This window comes from Cervus elaphus, chromosome 3 (genome assembly GCF_910594005.1).
Source record: "Cervus elaphus chromosome 3, mCerEla1.1, whole genome shotgun sequence".
NCBI lineage: Eukaryota > Metazoa > Chordata > Mammalia > Artiodactyla > Cervidae > Cervus > Cervus elaphus.
This window is the reverse complement of record NC_057817.1, coordinates 53754017-53778451: the sequence shown is the minus strand read 5'-3', so window position 1 is coordinate 53778451 and position 24435 is coordinate 53754017. Positions and strand designations below refer to the sequence as shown.

Genomic DNA, 24435 nt, shown 5'->3' with positions numbered 1-24435 from the left:
AGTATAGATTCAAACAAATGGATTGAACAACTCATAAGAGATCTTGCAGAAAAGCAAAAAGTGCTTCGATTTACAAAACATCCCAGAATCTTTCCTTTCATACAGCCCAAGTAAAAATGATGGAAGCACTGCAGATTACCATAGTTAGGGCTTTCAACACCCATTTTTTTTTAAGAGTTGGAGAAAACAGACACAATCTAAGGGAACTCAAAAAGGAATTAGATCAAGGTTAAGAAATCTTTCCTATCTATACCTGTTTTCAGAAATAAACCCAAATTTAAGAAGGCACAAACAGAATAACTTTATCAGAGAGATGGAACAAGTGCTACTTTACCAAAGTGGCAACCATAGTAAGAACAAAAGGTAACCAGAAAAGACCATTAAGTGAAATGTTTTCTACAGAGGGTGAAAGGATACAGCAGGAGGAAAATACTAAAGCCACTGTGTATGAAGACCGTCTCTAAAATTAGACCCACCAACTGTATTCATGCACACATATTCAAGCCATGAGTCCAGTTATTTTTCCTACTTGTAAGTTGGCAGCACATTTCACAGAGGGACATTTAGAGTCCTTTATCCCATCTCACTAGTAGACACAAGGGAAAAAATAAAATAAAAACAACACCCATGTGCACACACACAGAATTTCACAAAATTCTCTCCTCTGTACTTCCTGGGGCCATGTAATGAAAACGCAGCACTTTTATCCCTTCCTCAAAACTTGCTTTCTCCTAAAAGCTTTCCTCGAGTTCATGAAGAGACCGGGCACAGGAACAAGCAATGCCTCCTTCAGAAACCATTACCTACACTGGAACATCAGTGCTCAGCACAGCATTCATCTCTTCAGAGGTGAGAACGTACGATGTCCCAGTATCTCTAGGTACTGAGACAGACTTCCTAGAAACTTTGTGAAAGGATTTTAAAAGGAACAAATGTGGTAGAAGCCTTTATCAATGTGCCAAAATTATACCAGAAAGTATTCACAAAATGAGAACATACCTCTCTACGTTAATAATAACAGTATCAGACCCAGTCCAATATACACATGATCCCCAATTCTCCCACACTCCCACCCCCAACTCAAACCTTTCTCTCATAGGCTTGGAAGCTTTCAATGTCCTGATAAAAATTTAAACAAAAATTTTGCAACCAGCATTCTTATAAAGTGTTAAAAGCACTATCTCACTCCTTTCACCTTCCTAAGCTGAAAAACAGTAGCCAGGGCTGCCCCCAGAGAGAAATCTCATCCAGGCCACTTTTGCCAGAAGGTCAATGAAGATAACAAACACACCAATCAAGAAATAAGAAAGGAAAAAATATATGATGGAAAATCCACAGAACTCAGGGGGCCTGCTCCCTTATCCTCAGACTGAACTTAGTTGCTAAAACCCAAAAATGGGTTTGTGGAAAGAAGGATCAGACGTTCCCCACAATCAAACACTCCAACATTGTTAAGAGAAGGGTTTTCTTACAAGTTTTCAAGCTCAACTGTCTCCACATTAATAGGAGGGGGGAAAGAATCTAACCCATACAACCCAGACTATAATAGTAACATCTTCAGTCTACTGAAAAATTCCAAGTGGAACCAGCCTACTTAATTCTGAGGCCAAAGAGGTAAGAATGGTGGTATCTGTCTCTTCGAGGATGTGAACCAATCTCCAAGAAGAGCCTGAAACAGTAAAAATTCTGACCACGTGAGATCTGAGATAATCTCCCTCTAAGACACCACGCTCCATCCTCTCTGCTTTCAAAGTGCTTTCACGCAAAGACCTGAAAGCACAAGACTTCTGTCAAAACAGAAACGTGGCAGGAACTGACAGGAAAAAAAATCTCAAGTTCTTCCAATAAATATCTTATAAAAGCCTAGTGGGGAAAAAAAAAAAAGCCTAGTGGACATCCATGTCGCTCATTTATCACAATGAGAGAGTTCAAGAATAAAACTTCTTTACCTGGTCAATCAATAAATTTGTTGAGCACCTGCTGCATGTCAAGGGCTATGCTAAGAGCTGAGGATACAGCAACTGATAAAGATTATCTAAACCTCATGAAGCTTATTTTCTAAAGGGTGAGACTAAACATATATAGTATGTTATCTGTTGATGAGTAAGGAGGAAATTAAAGCAAAGTGGGATAGAGTGTTATGTAACTATGTGGAGGAAGGGCTTTGCAATTTAGCTAGTCTAGGAAACGTCACTGTCACAGCGACTTTCGAGTAAAAACCTAAAGAAGGTGAGGATACAGGGTTATGCAGCTTTATAAGAAAAAGGTGATCCAGAAAGACTCACCAGCACAGCTGCTGAGGCAGATGTGCCTGAAGTGCTCAAGGAACAGTGAGGAGACCAGTGCGTTTGTTGCTGGGCGGGAGAAGGGGGCAGCAGGTAAGGCTGCTACAGATCTTAAAGAGGACTGTAAAGTCTCTGGGTTTTATTCTGATACAGGAAGCAAGTCATCTCTTCAGACTCTTTTCAATTGAAAAAATCAGGCATCCTATTCTTACATGCGCAAGTTTTTAAATTATTGTTTTAAAACTGAAGATCTACAGTGTAAATCATATAGTGGACACTAAACTGGAATTTAAACACTGTAAAATATTATTAACTGTCAGTGAAAATTAGTAACACAACTTTTGCTGAGTTCATCAGACCCTCAAGAAAGGTTCCCCGTTCTCTCAGCCCTGTGGAGAAATGTGAAGGGGAGAAAAAATACAACTAAAAGTGAACTGAATTGACTACCACTTTCTACTATTTAAGCCATTTTAGTCTTGATGCCCAAGACTCCTCGGGGCGGGGAGATAAGAGAAATAAAAGGAGAGGGGGGGAAAAAGGCATTAAGAAGAAAAAGGAGCACAAGCAACTGATTCAAATGTCAATCTGACTATCCAAAAATACAAAAAAAAAAAAAAAAGGCTAGGTATTTGTTCAAGTTCTTAAGTGGAACCTGTCACCTCCCTCCACCAGTCACCATACTGACTACCAACAACACAGGGCTCAAACTTCTCAACGTTATTTAAGTCGATTTGGAAAAAATACACAAAAGTACATTCTTCCAACTGAGAGGTGAATTTAAATTTTTCCACACCGGTCTCTGGTTTAATGAACCTCTGTGACTGTTATTCGGTCATTTTTCATCATTATCCAAGAACAATTCATTTTGAATGAATAAATACTCTGTGGAGTTACTAGGCTAATGGTCACAAATGTTGCAATTTGGGGCGCCAGAGGTAATCAAAACCGAGAAGAGTTTTTCAAAGCCTCAAGAGTTAGCAGCAACTGCAAACGAAGCGTAGGCCCAACTTTTAAGCTCCAGAAACATCTCCTTGTACGTTCCAACTCAAATCTCTGTCCCTCTAATAAACTCGGGCACCACCAAGATCTGAAACACTCCAACACCTTTCCCTCCCATTTTTCCAAGGCTCGAAGAAAAACGGAGATCCAAGAAACACATGGGACTAGTCCCCCGAAGCACAAGGGCGCAAGTTTCTGGGTCCCACCGCACAGGCCACAGGTGGCGCCAGCCCCCCACCCCCCGCCCCGCGCCCCTCGCTTGTCGCCTGCGCTCCCGGTACACACCCGGGGCGTCTCTGGCCTCCGGGCCGTCCTTCACCGGAGGCTCGGGTCGACCCACCGCCCGCGGCTCCGGGCAGCGCCAGCGCGGGGAACCCAGGCCAGGGGGCCTCCGCCCGGCCGCCCGCGCGGCCGCCACGCCCCCTCCCCACGGGCCGCCCGCGTCGCCCGCCCCCTCGGCCCGGAGGTGGCCTCACCTCACGCGGGCCGTAGCGGGGAGGGCGCCAGCGTCTCCGCCCGCCGCCCGGGCCCACGGCCGCTCGGCTGCGGCTCGGCCCCGACGGCCGGCGGCGGCGCGCTTCTGGGGGCGGGCTCTTCTCAGCGGGGGTTCCCCCAGGGCCCAGGGCGGGGGAGCAGGGGGACTGGGGCGGGGGAGGGGAAAGGGGCTTGGGAAGGAAGGGGGAGAGGGGGAGACAAGGGGGAAACCAACCCCGGACAGGGAGAAAAGGGGGGAGGGGGAAAACCAGAAGGGGAAGAAAGGCCCGGAGTCCGCCCCCCGCTGCGGCCTGCGCCCGACGTCAGCACGTCCGGCGTAGTCGTCACCGCGTCCTGCGCCCGGCGCCTCGGTGCTTCCTGTGTGCCTTCTCCACGCCTGCGGACGCCCCCTGCGTGTTCACCCACCGACCCGGCGCGCTCACTCACGCTCACTCTGTCGCCGCCGCTGCCTTACCTATGTCTGCATACGCCAATCCAGATCCACGGCGCCCCTTAGTTCACCTGAAACAGATCAAGCCTGTCAGGGTCACCCTTGATTTAAACATGATACTGATAACTGAAAATTTTAAGTTTACAGAGTACTTTAAAAATAGCCTTTCACCTAGGACTGTAACTCCTGCTCCCAAAACCGCGTATATGAAGTAGATACTTGGAGTATAAATGGATAAAGATCATGTAGTAGGTAAGTGTCCATTTTTTCCCTGATGTAAAAATTTAACTCTACATAAAGTAGGTTTCAAATGGGTATATCTTTCCTCTTCTTTGCCTTTCACTTCTTTTCATAGCTGTGTGTAAGGCCTCCTCAGACAGCTATTCCAAAGGAGAGAGAACAAAGCCTTCCTCAGCAATCAGCGCAAAAAGAGGAAAACAATGGAATGGGAAAGTCTAGAGATCTCTTCAAGAAAAGTAGAGATACGAAGGGAACATTTCATGCAAAGATGGGCACCATAAAGGACAGAAATGGTATGGACATAACAGAAACAGAAGATATTAAAAAGAGGCGGCAAGAATACACAGAAGAACTGTACAAAAAAGATCATCATGACACAGATCATCACGATGGTCTGATCACCATCCTAGACCCAGACATCCTGGAATGTGAAGTCCAAGTGGGCCTTAGGAAGCATCACTAGTGAACAAAGCTAGTGGAGGTGATGGAATTCCAGTTGAGCTATTTCAAATCCTAAAAGATGATGCTGTGAAAGTGCTGCACTCAATATGCCAGCAAATTTGAAAAACTCAGCGGTGGCCACAGGACTGGGAAAGGTCAGTTTTCATTCCAATCCCAAAGAAAGACAATGCCAGAGAATGCTCGAACTACTGCACAGTTGCACTCATCTGACATGCTAGTAATGTTCAAAATTCTCCAAGCCAGTCTTCAACAGTTCGTGAACCATGAACTTCCAGATGTTCAAGCTGGTTTTACAAAAGGCAGAGGAACCAGAGATCATATTGCCAACATCTGTTGGATCACTGAAAAAGCAAGAGGGTTCCAGAAAAACATCTACTTCTGCTTTATTGATTATGCCAAAGCCTTTGACTGTGTGGATCACAACAAACTGTGGAAAATTCTGAAAGAGATGGGAATACCAGACCACCTGACCTGCCTCTTGAAAAATCTGTATGCAGGTCACGAAGAAACAGTTAGAACTGGACGTGGAACAACAGACTGGTTCCAAATCAGGAAAGGAGTACATCAAGGCTCTATATTGTCACCCTGCTTATTTAGCTTATATGCAGAGTACATCATGTGAAACGCCGGGCTGGATGAAGCAGAAACTGGAATCAAGATTGCTGGGAGAAATATCAATCACCTCAGATATGCAGATGACACCACCTTTATGGCAGAAAGTAAAGAACTAAAGAGCCGCTTGATGAAAATGAAAGAGGAGAGTGAAAAACCTGGCTTAAAACTCAACATTCAGAAAACTAAGATCATGGCATCTAGTCCCATCACTTCCTGGCAAATGGATGGGGAAACAGTGGAAACATTGAGAGACTTTTATTTTGGGGGGCTTCAAAATCACTGCAGATGGTGACTGCAGCCATGAAATTAAAAGATGCTTGCTCCTTGGAAGAAAGGTTTGACCAACCTAGACAGCATATTAAAAAGCAGAGACATTACTTTGTCAACAAAGGTCCGTCTAGTCAAAGCTATGGTTTTTCCAGTAATCATGTATGGATGTGAGAGTTGGACGGTGAAGAAAGCTGAGCACCGAAAAATTGATGCTTTTGAACTGTGATGTTGGAGAAGACTCTTGAGAGTCCCTTGGACTGCAAGGAGATCCAACCAGTCTGTCCTAAAGGAGATCAGTCCTGGGTGTTCATTGGAAGGACTGATGCTGAAGCTGAAACTCCAATACTTTGGCCACCTGATGTGAAGAGGTGACTCATTTGAAAAGACCCTGATGCTGGGAAAGACTGAGGGCAGAAGGGGACGAAAGAGAATGAGATGGCTGGATGGCATCACCTACTCAATGGACATGAGTTTGAGTAAACTGCGGGAGTTGGCGATGGACAGGGAGGCCTGGCATGCTGCAGTCCATGGGGTTGCAGAGTCAGACATAACTGAACGACTGAACTGAACTAACAGTTGGTTTAAGTCCATCCTGTTTAAAATCACTGCTTCACACCACCACCCTTTAACACACAATTCTTTTTTAAAAGATCATCTTAAATTTGCAACTTCCCCCACACTGTCCATCCTAAGCAGAATCAATTTAGTTACTGATTACATGTATTTGCATCATTTCTTTACTAACTCCCTCAAAACATTGTAGTCGTACATGGATAGAATTCAGTCATTACATATTTATTATGTAGTGGTGCTAGTGGTAAAGAACCACCTGTCAATGCAGGAGATCTAAGAGACAAACAGCTAATATTTGTATCAATATTATATATATATATATATATGTATACACAACACACACACACACACACACGGGGCTTCTCTGATGGCTCAGTGGTAAAGAATCCATCTGCCAATGCAGGAGATGTAGGCTAGATCCCTGGGTCAGGAAGATCCCTGGGTCAGGGTTGCAAATGGCAACCCATTTGCGTGTTCTTGCCTGGGAAATCCCATGGACAGAGGAGCCTGGTGGGCTACAGTCCATAGGGTTGCAGAGGGTCAGACATGATTTAGTGACTAAAGAACAGCAACAAACATGTGCTATAATAGAGAGGTATTCAATGTGCTGTGGAAACCCATGAAGGAGCGTTTAGTTCTTAGACATAAGTGAGATCAAATGAGCTACAGAGATGCTAAAGGTGAAATTTCAGCTAACCTTGAAGAATATAATTTGGAGTTCATCAGTGAGGCAATGGATAACCAACAAGGTTGTAAAGATAAGAAATTCTCCTTTCCTTCAAAAATCAGCAATGTCCAGTTTTTCAACTTGGAGGCAGGAGGCAGTGATGGCCAGGAGGAAATAATCACTAATATTTGTATAAATGTTATGTATGTATGTATGTATATAGGACTTCCCTGGTGGTTCAGTGATAAAGAATCTGTCTGCCAATGCAGGAGACATACTCAGGAGATGCAGGTTCTATCCCTGGTTTGGGAAGATCCCCTGGAGAAGGAAATGGCATACCAGTCCAGTATTCTTGCCTGGGAAATCCCACGGTTAGAGGAGCCTGGCAGGCTACAATCCTTGGGGTTGCAAAAGAATCAGACACAAGTTAGGGACTAAGGCAACTAAACAACAACAACAATATATGTACATGGAGTATAGGATATGTAGCATGCTACATCTGTTCTTTCAATTTAATCCTCAAAACAGTAGGTATTGCCCTTGTACTCATTTTATAAGAGAAGGAACCCTGGGCTTCCCTGCTGGTGTAATGGATAAGAATCTGCCTGCCAGTGCAGGAGACACCAGTTCGATCCCTGGTCCAGGAAAATTCCACATGCCACGGAGCAACTAAGCCCACGTATCCCAGCTGCTGAGCCCGTGGTCCACAGCAAAGGAAGCCACTGCCGTGAGAAGCCCGTGCACTGCACCGAAGAGCAGCTCCCGCTCCCCACAGCTGGAGAAACCCTGCCCAGAAGCAATGAAAACCTAGCACAGTCAAAAATAAAAAGAGAAAACTCTAGTTTAAAAAAAAAAATAAGGAACCCTGGGGCAACAAAGTCCCAGATTTTGAACTGAGACATTTTATCTTCATTAACTGCTCTTAATCACTACACTGTTAGAAATGCAACTGGACACGGTGGGGGCGAGGGGAAGGTAGGGTGAACTGGAAAAATAGCGTTGACATATATACACTACCATGTATAAAACAGTGGGAAGCTGCTGTTAGCCCAGGGAGTCAGGTCAGGCTCTGTAACGCCCTGGAGTGGTGGGGTGGGTTGGGAGAGACTCGAGGAGGGGATGTATGCGTCCATACAGCTGGTCCACTTTATTGTACAGCGGAAACTAACACAATATTGTAAAGCAATTATACTTTAATAAAATAAAATTTAAAAAAAAAGAAACGTGAGTGAAAAGGGCAGGTTTCAAAGGATCTGTGTGTCATAATGCAGAGTGCATCAGTAGGGCCTTTCAGGGACACCTGCAGTAACTGAGGAACAGCTAAGGCAGAAATGTGAAGTGAACCCTGCTCTCTCCCCTGCGTTTGCCGACCTCTTATTTCCCGACTGTCAGAGAGAAGAGGAGCAGCTGAAATCATCTTAGAGTCTGAGGGGGTCTGGGAAGTGCATAATGTCGTTAAGACATGAAACAAATAGCAATGTAACTATTTCTCCCAACCTCCAGGTAAAGTTATATCCAAGAATGAAATTAGGAATATTAAAATGTTAGATATAAGATCAATTCCTGTCAGTTGGAAGATTACTAGAAAATGACTACTAATAGGTACAGGTTTTCTTTGGGGAATGATGAAATGGTTCTCACATTAGATAACAGTGATTTTTGCAGAACTCTGTGAATGTACTAAAAACTGCTGAATTATATACTTTAAAGGGTGAATTTTATGTTATGTGAATTTTTTGTTAAAATTCAGTAAAACCCTTATTTTATAAATAAATAAACCTATACTAGAAACTAAATAATAAATCTGCTTCTATCACAGGTATGAAAACAGAAAAGGGACTTCCCCGGCAGTCCAGTGGTTCAGACTGTGTGCTTCAATGCAGGGGGTGAAGGTTCCATTCCTGATCGGGAAACTAAATTCCAGTACACTTTATGGCAAAAAAAAGAAGAAGAAAAGATGAGCCCCTGTTGAAGAGCTAGTAAACTGTGACACAGAAAAATTCAATCACGTGTGATTTCTGATAACCAGCCTGTACACTAGCATTTATTCATCCAATAAGTGTCTTGACCACCTGTGTTATAGGTCCTGTGTGCAGTGCTAAGAATATAATGGCAGCGGATGACTTGTTAAGTGACTGCACCACAGATGGTGACTAGGGGCACAGCATCTAAGAAAGCAGAGCCCAGGAGGGCAAATATTGGCAGAATTTCTTTAGCACATCTAGGGGTGAGGGTACTCTGGCCCACAAACAAATCGACGTAGCAGACTTCCCTGGTGGTCTAGTGGTTAAGAACCTGCCTGCCGATGCAGAGGACACGGTTTTGATCTCTGGTCCAGGGAGATTACACGTGCTAGGGAGCAACTAAGATCATGCGCCACAACTTCTAAGCCTCTGCTCTGGACCCTGTGTGTTGCAACAAGAGAAGCCATGCTCCACAACTAGAGAAAGCCCCCACGCAGCAATGCAGCACAGCCAAAAATAAATAAATTTTAAAAAAACTTGACCCTATGCAAAGTTAAAATGTATTTTTTAAAAAAGTATGTAGCAAGAATAATAATAAACTTTAATCAAGAGACTTCCCTGGTGGTCCAGTGGCTAAGACTTCGTGCTTCCAATGCAGGGGGCATGGGTTCGATCCCTGGTAGGGAATCTATGATCCCACATGACGCAAAAAGTGACCAAAAAAATGAAACAAAGACACCCTGGTGCAGTCAAATAAATAAAATAAATATTAACAACAACCACCAAGAACTTTGTGAAGATGGAAATGGGAACCCACTCCAGTATTTTTGCCTGGGAAATCCCATGGACAGAGGACCCTGGCAGACTACATTACATGAAATCATAAAGAGTCAAAAACGGCTTAGTGACTAAACAACAACTATACAGATTTTGGATTTCTGTCTTTCAGACCTGTGCAAGAATAAATTTCTGTTGTTTTAAGCAAAAAAGAAAAAAAAAAAAAAAAACCTTTAATTAAGCACTTATTCTGTGCCAGCCAGTGTAAGTACCTTATAAAATTATTTAAATTTCAAAACTCTCAGAAAATCATTAAAGATCTGTAATTCCATATTCAAAATCCATAGGGCCAGACATGTTTCAGAGTTCTGGAAATTTCAGGTTCCAGAAAGGTAAAGTGGGGGATTCCCTGGCAGTCCGGTGATTGGGACCCTGCACTTGCACTACCAAGGGCACATGTTCAATCCCTAGTCCGGGACCTAAGATCCCACAAGCCATGGGGTACGTGGCCAAAACATAAAAGTAGAAAAGTAAAATGGTACATATATTAATCACCCATAATCAATATTTCTGGAGTGAAAATGTACACATAGTCTCCAGGATGAGTTTTTATTTTTTTTTTAAACATTTTATTTTTATTTATTTGGCTGCATAGAATCTTAGTTGTGGCATGTGGGATCTACTTCCCTGACCAGGGATCGAACCCAGCCCCCCTATATCAGGAGTGCAGAGTCTTAGCCACTGGACCACCAGGGAACTCCCCTCCAGGATGAGTTTTTAAAAGACCACAAATAACCACACTTCTCTTCAGGTCAGGTTTAGCTGCCATATGAACTACCTCCAAAGTAGTATGGATTACAAGGTTTTTTGGATTTTGGAATCATGAATGACCATTTTTCCCATTTCTCTGATGAAGAAATTGAAGTAAGAGAGATCAGGTTGTTTGCCCACAGTCATACGGCTTATGAAAGGAAGAGACAGAATTTTAACCCGGGCCATCTGGCTTGAAAACCTTTATTCCTAACTCCACCTGCCCACCCCTGCCAGGTAAATCCCGGCTGTGGGCGCAGAGGCTTGTCCTTGGAGACCTGCTACTCAGGACCTTTGGGGTAGAACACCAGGAATTCTGAGAAATCTCAGAATGTATTTTCCTGAAAAGGAGAAACCTCCAAGTCTGAGGCAGTCTAGATCTCACGCTCCTTCTCCACTTCAGACCTCCCTCTGAGGACCCAGAAGACCTGGCTACAACAGTGCTCTTCCCCTCCTTTAACTGTCAGACTGGAGGTGACTGTGAGCCCCACAGGGCAAAACCCAACCCGGGGCTACAGAGGAGTGTGGACTGTGAGCCTCTGGGAGGGGCGAGAGGGCGGCAGGGCTTTGAGAAGGCCCAGGCAGTGGAAAATGAACTCTCCACAACCTACATGACAATGACCTACAGTGTCCTGCCCATGACCCCCTCGCGTTTGAAAGCCATGTTCTAATGTTCTATCTTTAAACCTCTGATCTCCACACCCCACTCCCACCCCCTACTGCCAGGCTTCCGAGCAAGGCTATCAATCCGAAGAGGAATTTCATCTCTGACCTTTGTCCCCAGGCCTGGCGGCCCACACGGGTAACCCACTCTCTCCCAAAGTTGGCCGAGGGACAGCGGAACCAACCTCGCCTCACATCCCCCACGCTGCACTTTCGTTGGCGATGAGGCTTCTGCCAGCTTCTACCTGTAACTGACTTCATCTCTCAAGCTGGAGGTTTGACTGCGCTACCCCCCCCAGCCAGGGTTCATGCCAGCTGGACACACTCTGCTTCCGGGGCCCCCGGCGGCCGGCAGGGAAGGAGCCGAGACCCTGAAGCCCGGGGTTGCAGCTCTGTCTCAGGCGCGGAGCTCAAGCAGGCCCCTTGGCGATGATCTGCTCCTTGTTCCTGGCCGTCCTGGTCCTGGCTGCAGCCATGGGGGCCGCTCCCAGAGCTGACAGACAGTGTCCAGCCTGCGGGGAGCCGGCCTTGGACGTGGAGAGCCACCGGGAGCTGCTGCTTAACCTGGCCAAGAGGCGCATCTTGGACCAGCTGCACCTCAGCCAGCGCCCCACCCCGGGCCGGCCGGTGTCCCGAGCTGCTCTGCGGGCGGCCCTGCAGCGCCTCCACGGGCCCCCGCAGGGGGCGCTTCCGGAAGTCGACGGGGGCCAGGAGTATGACATCATCAGCTTTGCCGAGACAGGTGGGTTCTTGGCCTGTAGATCTTCCCCCAAACTCCATCTCCTCAGGAAACGAAAAGCTTCCTCCCTGATATCTAGCCTCTGACTTTCTCCCCAAAGCCATCCCAACTCTGGCCTCCCACAGCCTATAGTCTCCTAATCCCAGGCTCCCAACCCCCACCCACCCAAGCGCTCCCTTATAGTTTAGACTTGACCCATGGGCACCTGAGAAGTGGGTACCTTTCACTTCTCTTTGAGACTGCCTACCCCATCTCCCCTGGTTCCTCTCTCTGCAGGCCCCACACACTTCCAGAGGCTGTGATGTGAGCCCACCCACTTCCTGAGCCTGGACGCAGGGTCTGGGAACTGCAGAGTCTGTCCCTCCTCTGGCCCCAGGATCCAGCCTGTCTGTACCCCGTCCCCCCTCCCCCAGATACCTCATTTGGGTAAAAGGTAGAAAAGTGAAAAACTCCGATTACAATTTCGCTCCACCGACTCCTGTCCTCTTGCTTGGTGACCTTGGGTCCCTACATCAGAACAGGGTAAAAATGGGGCTTAGAAAGATATTTAAAGGATAGATCAAAACGGGGCTGGGGGTAGAGAATTTAGTGGGCAGCTGGAGAGAATATCAAGAATTCAGAGACAGGGGAATTCTTTGGTGGTCCAGAGGTTTCGGAGTAGGAAATGGCAACCAATTTCATTTTTCTTGCCTGGAAAATTTCATGGATGGAGGAGCCTGGTGGGCGGGCTGCAGTCCAGGGGTCACAGAAAGTGGGACGTGACTGAGCATGCATGCCAGTGGCTTAGGACTCTGCACCCTCATGGCTGAGGGCCCAGGTTCAATCCCTGGCTGAGGAACTAAGATCTCAGAAGCCTCAAGGTGGGGCCAAAAAAAAAAAAAAAGAATTCAGAGACAGGATCTGAGAAACAGAACTTAAACAAATGATCTCTCTTGCCTCTGAGCTTCTTGCAAGTTTTGTCTTAGGTTTAGAAGGCCCTTCCCAATCCTGGTCCCTTTCCCTTGGTCGGCATTTACTTCCTTCAAGACCCAGCACTCCTATCCTGAAAACGCCCACCCTGACTTGAGGCTGAGGGGCCCCCTCTCCTGTGGCTCCCATACCCTCACCCGGAACCTGGACCTTCCTTGTGGAATTGCCTGTTTCCAGGTTTTCTATGAAGTCTGTCTTCCCATAGAGTTCAACCCCTTGAGTTCAGGAACTGTCATTTATTCTTCACGTTATCACCAGAGACTAGCATATAGTAGAAATAACTAACACTTATACAGTATTTGGGCTTCCCCAATGGCTCAGCGGTAAAGAACCTGCCTGCAATGCAGGAGACACACAAGACTCGGGTTCGATCCCTGGGTCGTGAAGATCCCCTGGAGGAGGACATGGCAACCCACTGCAGTATTCTTGCCTGGAGAATCCTATGGACAGAGGAGCCTGGCAGGCTACAATCCATAGGGTTGTAAAGAGTCGGACGTGACTGAAGCGACTAAACACACACACGTACAGTGTTTATAGTGTTCTAAGCCTTTTACAGATACTAACTCCTTAAAAGCCTCGCAAGTCAGGTAGGCAAATACTATTGTTGTCTGTATTTTAGAAGTTATGAAACTGAGGCTCAAAGAGGTGGAGTAGCTAGCTCAAGGTCATATGACCAGTAGGAGGTGGAACCAGACAGCCTAGGTCTCAAATCCTTGACCTTGACCATCATACCACTCTGCCTCTTGCAAACAGAGTGGATGCTTGACAAACAACCAAACCATTCTGTAGGTCAGCTTGGCCATGTCTAGAGTCCCCAGTGATGAATGAGACCCTATTCCAGCTCAGAAAAGGGTTTCTGCTCATAATATAGAACACAAACTCTGGAGCCAGATAAACTGGGCTCAAATTACCGCTCAGCCACTTGTTAATATATGTCCTGGGTTGTTGATAGTTTTCTCATTTGCAGAACAGAGATAATGAGAGGGTAGTTGAGAGAATTAAGTGAACTAATTAATGTGCTTAGAAAGGATGGGCTTCCCTGGTGGCCCAAACAGTAAAGAATCTGCCTGCAATGCAGAAGACCCAGGTTCAATCCCTGGGTCAGGAAGATCCCTTGAAGAAGGGAATGGCAACCCACCCCAGTATTCTTGCCTGGAGAAACCCACGGACAGAGGAGCCTGGCAGACTGCAGTCCGTGGGGTTGCAAAGAGTCGGACACGACTGAGCGACTGACACTTTCACTTTCTTTCACTTAGAAAGGAGAAGGTTCAAGGGAACTTAGAAGACTCAGCTCCTGCCCATGAAGAGTTTAATTGATACTGCTAGGAATAAATTACTTAGCATACAAGGCAGAATGAAATGAATGCTGGCTATGGACACAGGTACTTGACGGCCAGAAGTCAGTCACTGGGCAGTTTACAAACAGGCTCGATTGCACAGGAAGCCTAACGCCAGTGGGTGAAAAATGGTCCGCAACATCCTAAATGGAAACACACGAGTGAAAATCTGAAGAAACGGACTGCATTTGGAGCTGAAGGCAGTTTGGAGTGGATGAACACAAAGTGGACAGTGGCCGTGAAACCTTGAGTCCCTTGAAAACCACAATCCTGGTTGTTTTTATTATTATTTATTGCTGTTACCATCCTATCTGCTACTAAGCCTTATGAATTCATTTTTTTCAGTATTTGTTTTATTTTTTGTTGCCCTGGGTCTTCACTGCTGTGGCTTCTCTTGTTGCAGAGCGCACGCTCCAGGCGTGAGGGCTTCGGGGATTGCAGCGCGTGAGCTCAGTCGTTGTGGCTCATGGGGTTAGTTGCTCCTCGCATGTGGGATCTTCCCAGCTCACAGGTCGAATCCCTGTCCCTTGCATTGGCAGGTGGCTTCCTCACCTCTGTGCCTCCTGGTCGGCTTTTCTCACCTTTGTGTCCCTGACGCTTAGCCCAGGTCCTGCACACCGTGGCAGGAATGACCATTACCAGGTGTTTATTGTACCTGCCTCCTCTCAGTTAATCCTGGCATAAAGTAGACTTTATCATTCCCTGGTCACTCAGACGGTAAAGAATCTGCCTGCAATGCCAGAGACCCAAACTCGATCCCTGGATCAGGAAGATCCCCTGGAGAAGGAAACAGCAACCCACTCCAGTATTCTAGCCTGGAGAATTCCACGGACAGAGGAGCCTGGCAGGCTACAGTCCACGGGGTCACAAAGAGCGACTAACATTTCATTATTCCCATCTTAAGAATGCAGAAACTGAAACTCGAAGATAATTTACATGGCCAAGGTCATACAGCTTACAAAGGGCAGAATTCAAACACAGTTCTCTCTGACTTTAAAGTCTATATACTTTCCATATTTGCTAATCAATGAATGAATACAACATTCAGGCTAAGGGGGTGTGACCCAAAATGAACTTTGGAGGTGAGAATGACTGATCCCTGGATCCTATCTTTTATATTTAAATATTTTATTAGTTTTAAGTTTTCATTCCAACTTAAGCTATCATCTCCACCATTGTGTGAAAGAGAAGATCTGAAAATTGTTCTTGCTGGAGATACAAAGAGAAGGAGCTTGGGGCCCCGGAGAAACCAGGGGAAGAACCTCTGGTGGTGTCCTGACACTGGCTCAGACTGGTTCTTGAAGCCTGATGGTGAACATCTGCCAACGGTGCATCCAGAGGTATCACACTGGCAGTCTGAATTTGGTCAGTGTAGGAGAATGTATTCCTCAGAAATTGGCTAACGCTGTTAGTCAGCACCTTTTCCCCCCACTTTGGAATCCAGTTGTTAAATATTTACCAGCACAACACTGCCTTTGACCTAAAAATTCAAGTTATCTGCTTCCCACATACCTAACGTACAATGCTGAGACAGGAATGGAATAACCATAGTAGATAACATCTGTTCAAAATGGGAGACGGGAGGAAGACACAGAGCAGTCACTGGTCCATGAAAATTCTACCCTCAGTCTGGAGTTTCTTTGGTTGAGGCCTTTTTCTGCAATTTTCCTCTCCTCTTAAGAAAAGCCCACCATTGCTCTCCTAGGCTTCTAGATCCGCTCTCTCAACCCATAGTGCCAGCCCCAGATGTCTTTCCTTTTAAATAAAAAGTGGCCTGTGTTTGCAGCTGAGCAGTTTTCTCAGCCTGTATCTGCCCAAAAGAGTTGGGGGCCTGGAGACCTGGAGACTTCTTTTCATTCTGAATCATCTCTATCTCTTTTAGTCCAAATTGGTGCTGCTTTCACTATTAAAGTTCTCTTTAACACTCTGTGAGCCTTCTAAATGATAAATTATAGTCTACTCAGTCAGACAAAAGGCACTCCATTCTATCAAGACAGATGCTCGTCTTTAGGTTACAAGTCAGGGTGTTGGGGGATAAGATTCTTAGAAGCCCTTCTGTCTAGCTGAGAGAATCTATAGAGAAACATCTTACGTTTTAGATCTTTGAACTTCCCTGGTGGCCCAGTGATTAAGACTCTGTGCTTCCACTGCAGCAGCGCTGGTTCCATCCCTGGCTGGGGAACTAGTGTGACCAAGAAAAAAAAAAAAATCTTAGCAAAGATGTTAGATCCTAACAAAAGGTCTTAGAGCTTACGCTTTACTGTTTTGATCATAACTCTGAAGCCATGTTTTACCTGCAGTGTCCTGGGATTGATTTTTGCCCTAAGACCATTTCTTAGTTTGAGAACCTTTTGCCAGAGTTGAGGAATGAAGAAATATTTTATTGTTCAATCTAACAAGTCCTGTTGGAAAGTTTTTCTCTAAATTCTGCTTGAACATTGAACAGTTCCTTTTTTAGTTCATCTCACTCTTGAGATGCCTTATCATAGGCAGCTAAAATAAGCCAATTGGCACTTTCAACGTTCTGCCCAGAAATATCTTTAGCTAAATTCACAACTTTGTTAGATACCATTTCTAGCTTCCAAGTTACCAGAGACGATAGCCAATACATAACACAGGTTCCCCTTTCTCTAGCTTCCAACAGCGACTCCTCACTGTCCTTCCTGCCTTCACTAACAGACTCCCTGCTGTCCTTCCATCCCTTGTCTGACACCCAGTCCCTAAGCCTGTACTGCACATTTTAAGCCTTCGCTATGGTGTACCCCATTTCAGATACTTATTTCTGTTTTAGTTATCCATTATTAGAGCAGATCAGCTCAAACATTGAGGCTTAAAGGAAAAAAAAAAAATCAGTATTTTCTGTGATTTTGTAGTTTGACTGGACTTATTCTGGACAGTTCTTTCACTTGATGTGGGATCGCTGAGGTCATTCAAGTAATTGCGTTCTCAGATGGAGCTGAAATCTCTAGGAGGGCCTCTGATCTTCCGAAGTCTCTCTCCACATGGATCCTCACCATTCCGTAGTCTAGCCCAAGTGTCTTTAAAGCATTTAGAGGTTTCCTGGACTCCTCTGGTAGTCCAGGAGTTAAGACCCCACACCTCCAATACAGGGGGCGCAGGTTCAATAACCAGTCAGGGAACTAAGGTCCCACATGCAGCCAAATGAAAAAAAGCAATTTAAAATAAAGGTTTCAAAAAAATAAAAAATAAATAAAATAAAGGTTTCCTTCCAAGAGGAGGAAGCCTCAAAGTACTTATTAAGCATCTACTTGCACTGTGCTTGCCTACCTCTCGTTGGCCAAATCAAGTCAGGGGCCAAGCCCAGAATTAATATGGGAAGGGTTCGCACAAAACCGTGAATATTGGGAGGCGTTGTTCACCGATGGTCAGCGATGTAGAAGTCCACCACGGCCCCTGCTGGTTCTGTGTCTGCGTGCCATGACTGGGGTGACTTACAAGGTTCTAAAAGGTAAGGGCGCTTAGTGACCTAACAAGAAAAGATTACCTGAGCCAGTCAGACTCTTCTTTTAAGATTTTGGAATTGGAACACTAAAGAATCAGATCACTTAGCTAGGAAGAGCTAAGTTAAAAGTTCTGTAGACTCAGGAGCGGGGGCCACCGTTTAGAGACCTGAGGAAGCTCACAGCGAGGCAAAAGAGGTAGATCCACGGAAAGAGGAGAAGGGAGTAGACTTCCATAGGGAAACTGAGATGACTGAGATCTTGCAGACTTTCAGAGCTGTCTAGAACAACCATATTCCAGGCTCTACAATTCACACCAAGTCTAGTTGAATTTTAGTTTCTGTTCTTTTATGCCCATGAGCGTATCAGTGACATTCCCACGATAAAGCATTCTTTACTTAAATTTAAAAAAGGGGTCACTAAGGCCAAAACATAATGGCATTTAATTGCCTCCTAAAACAGGTGTATTCATCAATAAGTCTTTTTAAACTATGAATTTTATGATCTAGCCTTTTGGAAAATAATTCTGATGTCAGCATAAAATAAGAATGAAAGACCTGACTTCCCTGGCAGTCCGGTGGTTAAGACTTTACCTTTCAACACAGGAGATGGGGATTCAATCCCTACTCAGGGAATTAAGATCCCACATGCCTCGCAGCTGAAAACCAAAGCATAAACCAGAAGCTATGCTGTAACAAGTTCAAAACAGACTTTAAAAATGGTTCATTCAAAAAAAAAATGAATTAAAAAAAAGAATGAAAAGCCATCCACTCAAAAAGTGTTTATTGAATGCCTATTATGTACCAGGTGCTAGGGATACAGTGGTGAGCCACACAGACACGGTCTGTACCTTTGTGGAGTTTACATTCTGGCTGGGAGTGGGGATGGGGGAAGAAGCGGGAAGGAGAAGCATATAGTCAACAAATGAACAAAAAAGCCAAGATGATTACAGAGAGTGACAGTGGCTATAAAGACCAGTTAAACAGGATGGTGTATTAAAGAGATGAGGGTAAAGTTGAAGGCCGTTTTAGCTAGGTCAGTCAGGGAAGCCCCTCTAAAGAAGCAAATTTGAGCTGAATGGCAAGAAGGAGCCAGTCATTCAACATTCTTGGAAAGACATTCCAGACAAGGGAAAAACAGCAAGTGCAAAGACCATGAGGTGGGTCCATGCTTCGTAAGAGTTCAAGGAACAGAAAAAAACCAGTACAGGTAGAATATAGTCATTAAGTGGCAGAATGCCTAATCATACAAGTTTTCTAGGCTGTGTGTGTGTGCTAAGTTGCTTGAGTTGTGTCTGACTCTGAGTGTCCATGGACCGTAGCCCGCCAGGCTCCTCTGTCCATGGATTTCTCTAGGCAAGAATGTTAGGGGGTTTATTTATTCTAACTTTGGCTGTTATGAGTCTTCGTTCCAGTGTGCAGGCTCTTCCTTGTGGTGACTGGGTCTCTCCAGTTGTGGCACTCGGGATTAGCTGCACCACAGCATGTGGGATCTTAGCTCCCCGAGGATCAGAGATTGAACTCACGTCCTTTGCATTGGAAGGTGGATTCTTAACCACAGGACCACCAGGGAAGTCCCTGTTAAGGGGTTTAGATTTTATTCAAATAGCAATGGGAAGCCTTTGAAGGGTTTTAGGCTGAGAGGATTAAGCTGATCAGATTTATGCTATAAAAAAATTACTCTGGGACTTCCCTGGTGGTCCAGTGGTTAAGACTCCGTGCTTCAACTGCAGTAGGTGTGAGTTCGATCCCTGGTTAGGAAACGGAGATCCCACATGCCACATAACACAGCCAGAAAAAAAAAAATTACTCTGACTAATGTGGTTTTGTGGGCAAGAGTGAACCAACCACTTGGCAAGCTATTGCCATAGTTCAGGAAAAAGATGATTGTGGGTTGAACTAATGTATGGTAGAGGAGGTGGGGTTAAGTGAAATTATATTATGAACTGGAGATATAGTTGACAGGTCTGCAGATTATTTCACAGAAGGGAATGAGGGCAAGCAAGACTTTGGATTAAGCAATACTTTTATAGGGAAAGGGAAGATTGAAGAAGGAACAGGTTTGAGTTGGGGGTCGGGGAGGATAAGCCTAGAGTTCTTCTCTGAACTTGAAAAGTTTGAGATAGCATTTGGATATCCTAGTGGAATATCAGATCTGCGGCTAGATATACAAGCCTGAGGCTCAGGGAGAGGTCAGGGCCACAGATATAGGTATCTGGGGAGTTATCAGCATATAGATGAAATTGAAAGCCAAGGGAATTGATGGGATCTTTCTGGGAGAGAGTACAGATAGAGAAGAGAAGGGAGTTGAGGACCTCCAAACAGTTAGAGGTCAGGCAGAAGAAGACAAGCTGTCAGTCAAAGAGACCAAGATGGAGTAGCCAGAGTCACGAAAGCCAAGAGAAGAAAATATTTCCAGAAGGAGGGAATGGTCAACTGTGTCAAACAGCTGCTTGAAGTCCAGGTAAGGCGAATATAGAGATGAAACCATCTGGATACGGCAACGTGGAAGGTGTTAGTGATCCTGACAAGAGCAGGAGTGGAGGGAACAGAAATCCAATTAATGTGTTTCAGTAGGTCAGGTGAGAGATGAAGAGGGGAAATCAGGCAACAGTAATAGGTACAGGCAGAAATGCAGAGCCATTTTTTTTTTTTTTGGTTGAGCTACACAGCATGTGGGATCCTAGTTCCTTGACCAGGAATTGAACCCACACCCCTCGCACTAGAAGCATGGAGTCTTAACCACCGGACAGCCAGGTAAGTCCTTATGCCAGTCATCAGAACCACTCTGGTGAGGAACTGGCTGTGGAGAATAAGGGAGGTGATCTTAGGGTTTCTAAAGATGATAAGCAAAGCAATGGTGCCACCAATTCTAAGAACAGAAAGAGAGGTGTGTAGGGAGGAAAACAATGATTTCTGCAATGCTACAGAATGTGGCAAAATTAAGCAGTTGGAAGTTTAGGCATGAAGCTTGGTGATTCCTAAGGTGCAAAATGGTCTGAACTGGACTGACAGATTCGGGAATCACCAGCATAAGATTTGTGCTGGCTGCCCACAACTGTGCGTCAGGTCTCCCCTCGGTGTAGGGTAAGAGGAAACAGGACTTCCCTGGGGGTCCAGTGGTTAAGACTCCGAGCTTCCACTGTAGGGGGGGTGGGCACGCTCGATCCCTGGTTGGGGAAATAAGGGTAAAAAAAAAAACAAAAGAGGAAATGAAGGTCATAGACAGACCAAAGAACTCTTGCACTGGAGAGATGGTCAGAGAAAGAAAAGCCAGAAAAGAAAATTGAGCAAAAAAAAAAAAAAGAAAGAAAATTGAGCATCCTAAGAGAGTTGTGAGAAGAGATCTTTAAGAAGGAAAGGGTCCTTAACAAGCCAGGACTGTGGCTGAGAAGGAACGCGCGGGGAGGCAGCAGGAAGGACGGACACTCAGAAGGGCGGAATGACGGGGGCTTCTTGTGTCCACAGGCCTCTGCAACTCCACCCAGACTCGTCTGGATTTCCACTTCTCCTCCGACAGCTCAGCTGGCGGCCTGGAAGTCCAGCAGGCCCGCCTCATGTTCTTTGTGCAGCTCCCCCCCAATACCAGCTGCACTCTGAAGGTGAGGGTCCTGGAGCTCAGCCCACGTGACACCAACCTCGCCTCGGCCACTCAGCATCTGCTGGAGGTAGACGACAGTGGTTGGCACCAGCTTCTCCTGGGGCCTGAAGCTCAGACTGCCTGCAGCCTGGGGCACCTGGCCCTGGAGCTGGCCCCCGAAGGGCAGGCGGCCTGGAGCCCCGTCATCCTGGCGGGGGCTGCGCACAGGCCTTTCGTGGCAGCTCGGGTGAGAGTCGGGGGCAAGCACCGGGTTCGCCGTCGAGGCGTCGACTGCCAGGGCAGGCCCCGGATGTGCTGTCGACAGGAGTTCTTCGTGGACTTCCGGGAGATCGGCTGGCACGACTGGATCATCCAGCCTGAGGGCTACGCGATGAACTTCTGCGCGGGGCACTGCCCCCTGCACGTGGCGGGCATGCCTGGCATCGCCGCCTCCTTTCACACCTCGGTGCTCAACTTTCTCAAGGCCAGCACGGCCGCCGGCTCCACCGGAGGCGGGTCCTGCTGTGTGCCCACCGTCCGGCGCCCCCTCTCTCTACTCTACTACGACAGGGACAGCAACATCGTCAAGACTGACATCCCTGACATGGTGGTAGAGGCCTGTGGGTGCAGTTAGCCTGTGCGTGCAGGCAGCTGGGGTAGGGGGACCGGCAAACACGCCCTGACGAAGCTGCTCTTCCTCCATAGTACGGCATGGCCCTCTTCCTGCCTCTGTCCCGAAGCAACTCGGGGAAATGATCCCAACTTTGATGTGACGAGACCTTCATCTAGGGAGGGCCACTGTGATCTAAGGGGAGCCACGGTGCTGTCTTCATAATGACCAGCCCCTTTCCTAGAGCGGAGTCCATTCAGCAAGCCCCATGTGCCCAACTGCCACCCCAGGGACCCTGATGCATCTCCCACCATGAGCAGGGCCATCTGAGTCCCAGACAGACACCCACAGCCCAACTGCAATCCCGTCCACAATCCCCTGCACCTCCTGCCCTTTCTACTGCGCGTCCCCCGCTTCAGGATGAGTTGGCCAGCCCCGTTCCCTGCTTTTCTGGATCTCCAGAGAGTCCCTCCCTTAGATTCACTAAACATTACATCCTCTCTATGTCTTGAGCCCTTTTCCCTCTGACTTGCCCAGTGGGTTGCTAAAGCCTCTCTTGGCATGCCTTCATTCACTCTTTGTCCTTCTCCATTTGGCTCTATACCCTTGGGGGCTGACTCACCTGAGTTCCTTTGGCCTCTGGCTTCCTGCTGAGTTTGACTGGCCTAGCAAACTAGCAAGAATGGAAAGCTCTTACAAGCCAAGAGCGTGGAAGCAGGGATACCAGAACTCAGGCAGAGCTGGAGCTGTGGAGGGAGTGGGGAGCTGGACAGGAGGTGTAGGGATATGGACACGGCCACAGTCACACAGAACCATGGAACCTAGGCAGAGGGAGAGGAATAAGAACCACACGGGCCTCTGTCTCCTCTTAGCTTTTGATCTGCCATTTGCGAGCTCCTAGATGCTTCAACATCCCTCCTCCGTCCCCTTAACCCTGCCCATACCTCTGAAAAGAGGCCCTTCATTGAGTCTTCTTAGTGATGCAAACATCGACAGCTGAGTGGGTCTTTTATTTCCTGCCAGGACCCTGACGGGCACCATAGAGCCTGACTCTGCCCTGCCCACTTTTCTCTCTTCACAGTCTCCTTAGGGCTGAACTTTCTGTCTGTCCCACACATCATGACTCCTCCTTCCCCAGGCTGCCTCCTTTCTTAGGTCCCGTCCTACTTCCTAGAACCATCCTCACTGGTCTTCCAGCTAATAAAGACCTGGGCTTTACCTGCTCCTTGCCTCCCTCTGTCCTCGCTCCGAGAGATGAGACAGATCCCTGTTCAACCAGCAAGTAGGTGACAACCTGTGGGCATGCACATGGTGGGAGGCAGAGACAAGGCAGCCTTCGTTCACCGATCCTCAGGGCTCTCACCAGGAGTCCTGTCTGGGAGATGGAGCTGGCCAAGGGCCACTTGATTGGGATGGGGAGAAGAAAAGGAAAGTCTGGGGAGAGGAGAGGGAGGCATTGCTCTGAGACTGGGTCTTCTCCAGACCTTTGCCCTCTCCCCCCACTATCCCCCCCGCTTCAGCTGGACAGCCCTGAACCATGGGGTCGATATTGTCTGCAACCCAAGGCCGAGATTGTGCAAGACCCGTGTGTCCTTTGGGAAACGTGATGTCTGTGTTTGTTCAGCATATAACCCCCTCCTATCCAGGTCTGAGGTCCCTGGAAAAGGCACCGTAAAGAAGAAAGTCTGAAAGAGGCCTCCTGGAGAAAGGCAAATCTGAGCTGCGGGCTTCGTGAGCAAACGCCTACTCGCCCAGAAGTTCTCTGTCCTTTGACTTTATGAGATCTTCACCTAAGGAGAGAATCTAAGGAAGCCTTCTGGTGCTTGGCCGCCCTCTTCCACCACTGTCTTCCACCCCAAATCCAGCCCCTCCCAGATCTCACCGCCCTCCTTCCAACTATAGCTTCAGTCCCCAGGGTGAAGACTAAGGTGAGGTGAAGTGAGGTACTTGCCTTGGAGACAGAATTTTAAGGGGATGTCAAAAATTCCGTCAGTCAAGATAATATTTTAATGCAATATTTTAAAAAAATCAATGCAAAAATATCCAAGATGAACAGAATAGCAAATTTTAAAATAAACTAAATGTAACAGGAATCTGTATTATTCCTTCTCTTTTTTGGTTCTGCTTTTCACAAAAAAGAAAGAGTGGAATTGTCCTCTTCCCAACCTTTTGCTCCAGTGTTCCCTGGGCCCTGACACTAGGCTCCTCAGGCTTTTCTCTGTAGGGCAAGATACTCACTCGGGCTCCTACTTCCTCACCCACTCTCAAGCCTGTCGCTACCCCCCAGCCCCCAGCCAGGTTGGTGGTAGGGCGGGCCTGTGAGGCAGATGGCTGGGGTATTTATAACCTGGGAGCACTTCTTGGGAAAAGTGACTAAGATGCTAAGAGCATATTTATAGCTGGGTTCTGACGTAAGTGTCACTGGGGAGGTAGGGGCAGGCCACGCACAGCAGCAAGAGGGTAAGAAGAGCTGGGAATCGGGGGCACCTG

The 24435-nt window shown here is 46.7% G+C and overlaps 2 protein-coding genes and 1 long non-coding RNA gene across 31 annotated transcripts in view; 2 read left to right on the top strand and 1 right to left on the bottom strand.

Moving 5' to 3' along the window:
* Window positions 1-3909, bottom strand: part of R3HDM2 (R3H domain containing 2) — a 158711-nt gene extending 154802 nt beyond the window's left edge. For 22 of the 29 annotated variants that reach the window (XM_043889248.1, XM_043889285.1, XM_043889279.1 and 19 more), the window contains exon 1: window positions 3761-3893. The gene's annotated coding sequence lies outside the window, so the exon portion shown is untranslated. Of the gene's footprint in view, window positions 1-3569; window positions 3677-3760 lie in introns of those variants that run through there. The other 7 variants (XM_043889255.1, XM_043889301.1, XM_043889215.1 and 4 more) reach the window with 4 other exon arrangements.
* A 157-nt stretch (window positions 3910-4066) lies between these two features.
* LOC122684951 lies at window positions 4067-9036 on the top strand. The gene is made up of 2 exons (XR_006338198.1): window positions 4067-4461; window positions 8856-9036. It is a non-coding gene; the product is annotated as an uncharacterized LOC122684951 (long non-coding RNA).
* A 2374-nt stretch (window positions 9037-11410) lies between these two features.
* INHBC (inhibin subunit beta C) lies at window positions 11411-24037 on the top strand. Its single transcript, XM_043889196.1, has 2 exons — window positions 11411-11992; window positions 21224-24037. Exons 1-2 carry the CDS (start codon window positions 11680-11682, stop codon window positions 21967-21969), a joined length of 1059 nt encoding a protein of 352 aa, XP_043745131.1. The 5' UTR covers window positions 11411-11679; the 3' UTR covers window positions 21970-24037.
* The last annotated feature ends 398 nt before the right edge of the window (window positions 24038-24435 follow it).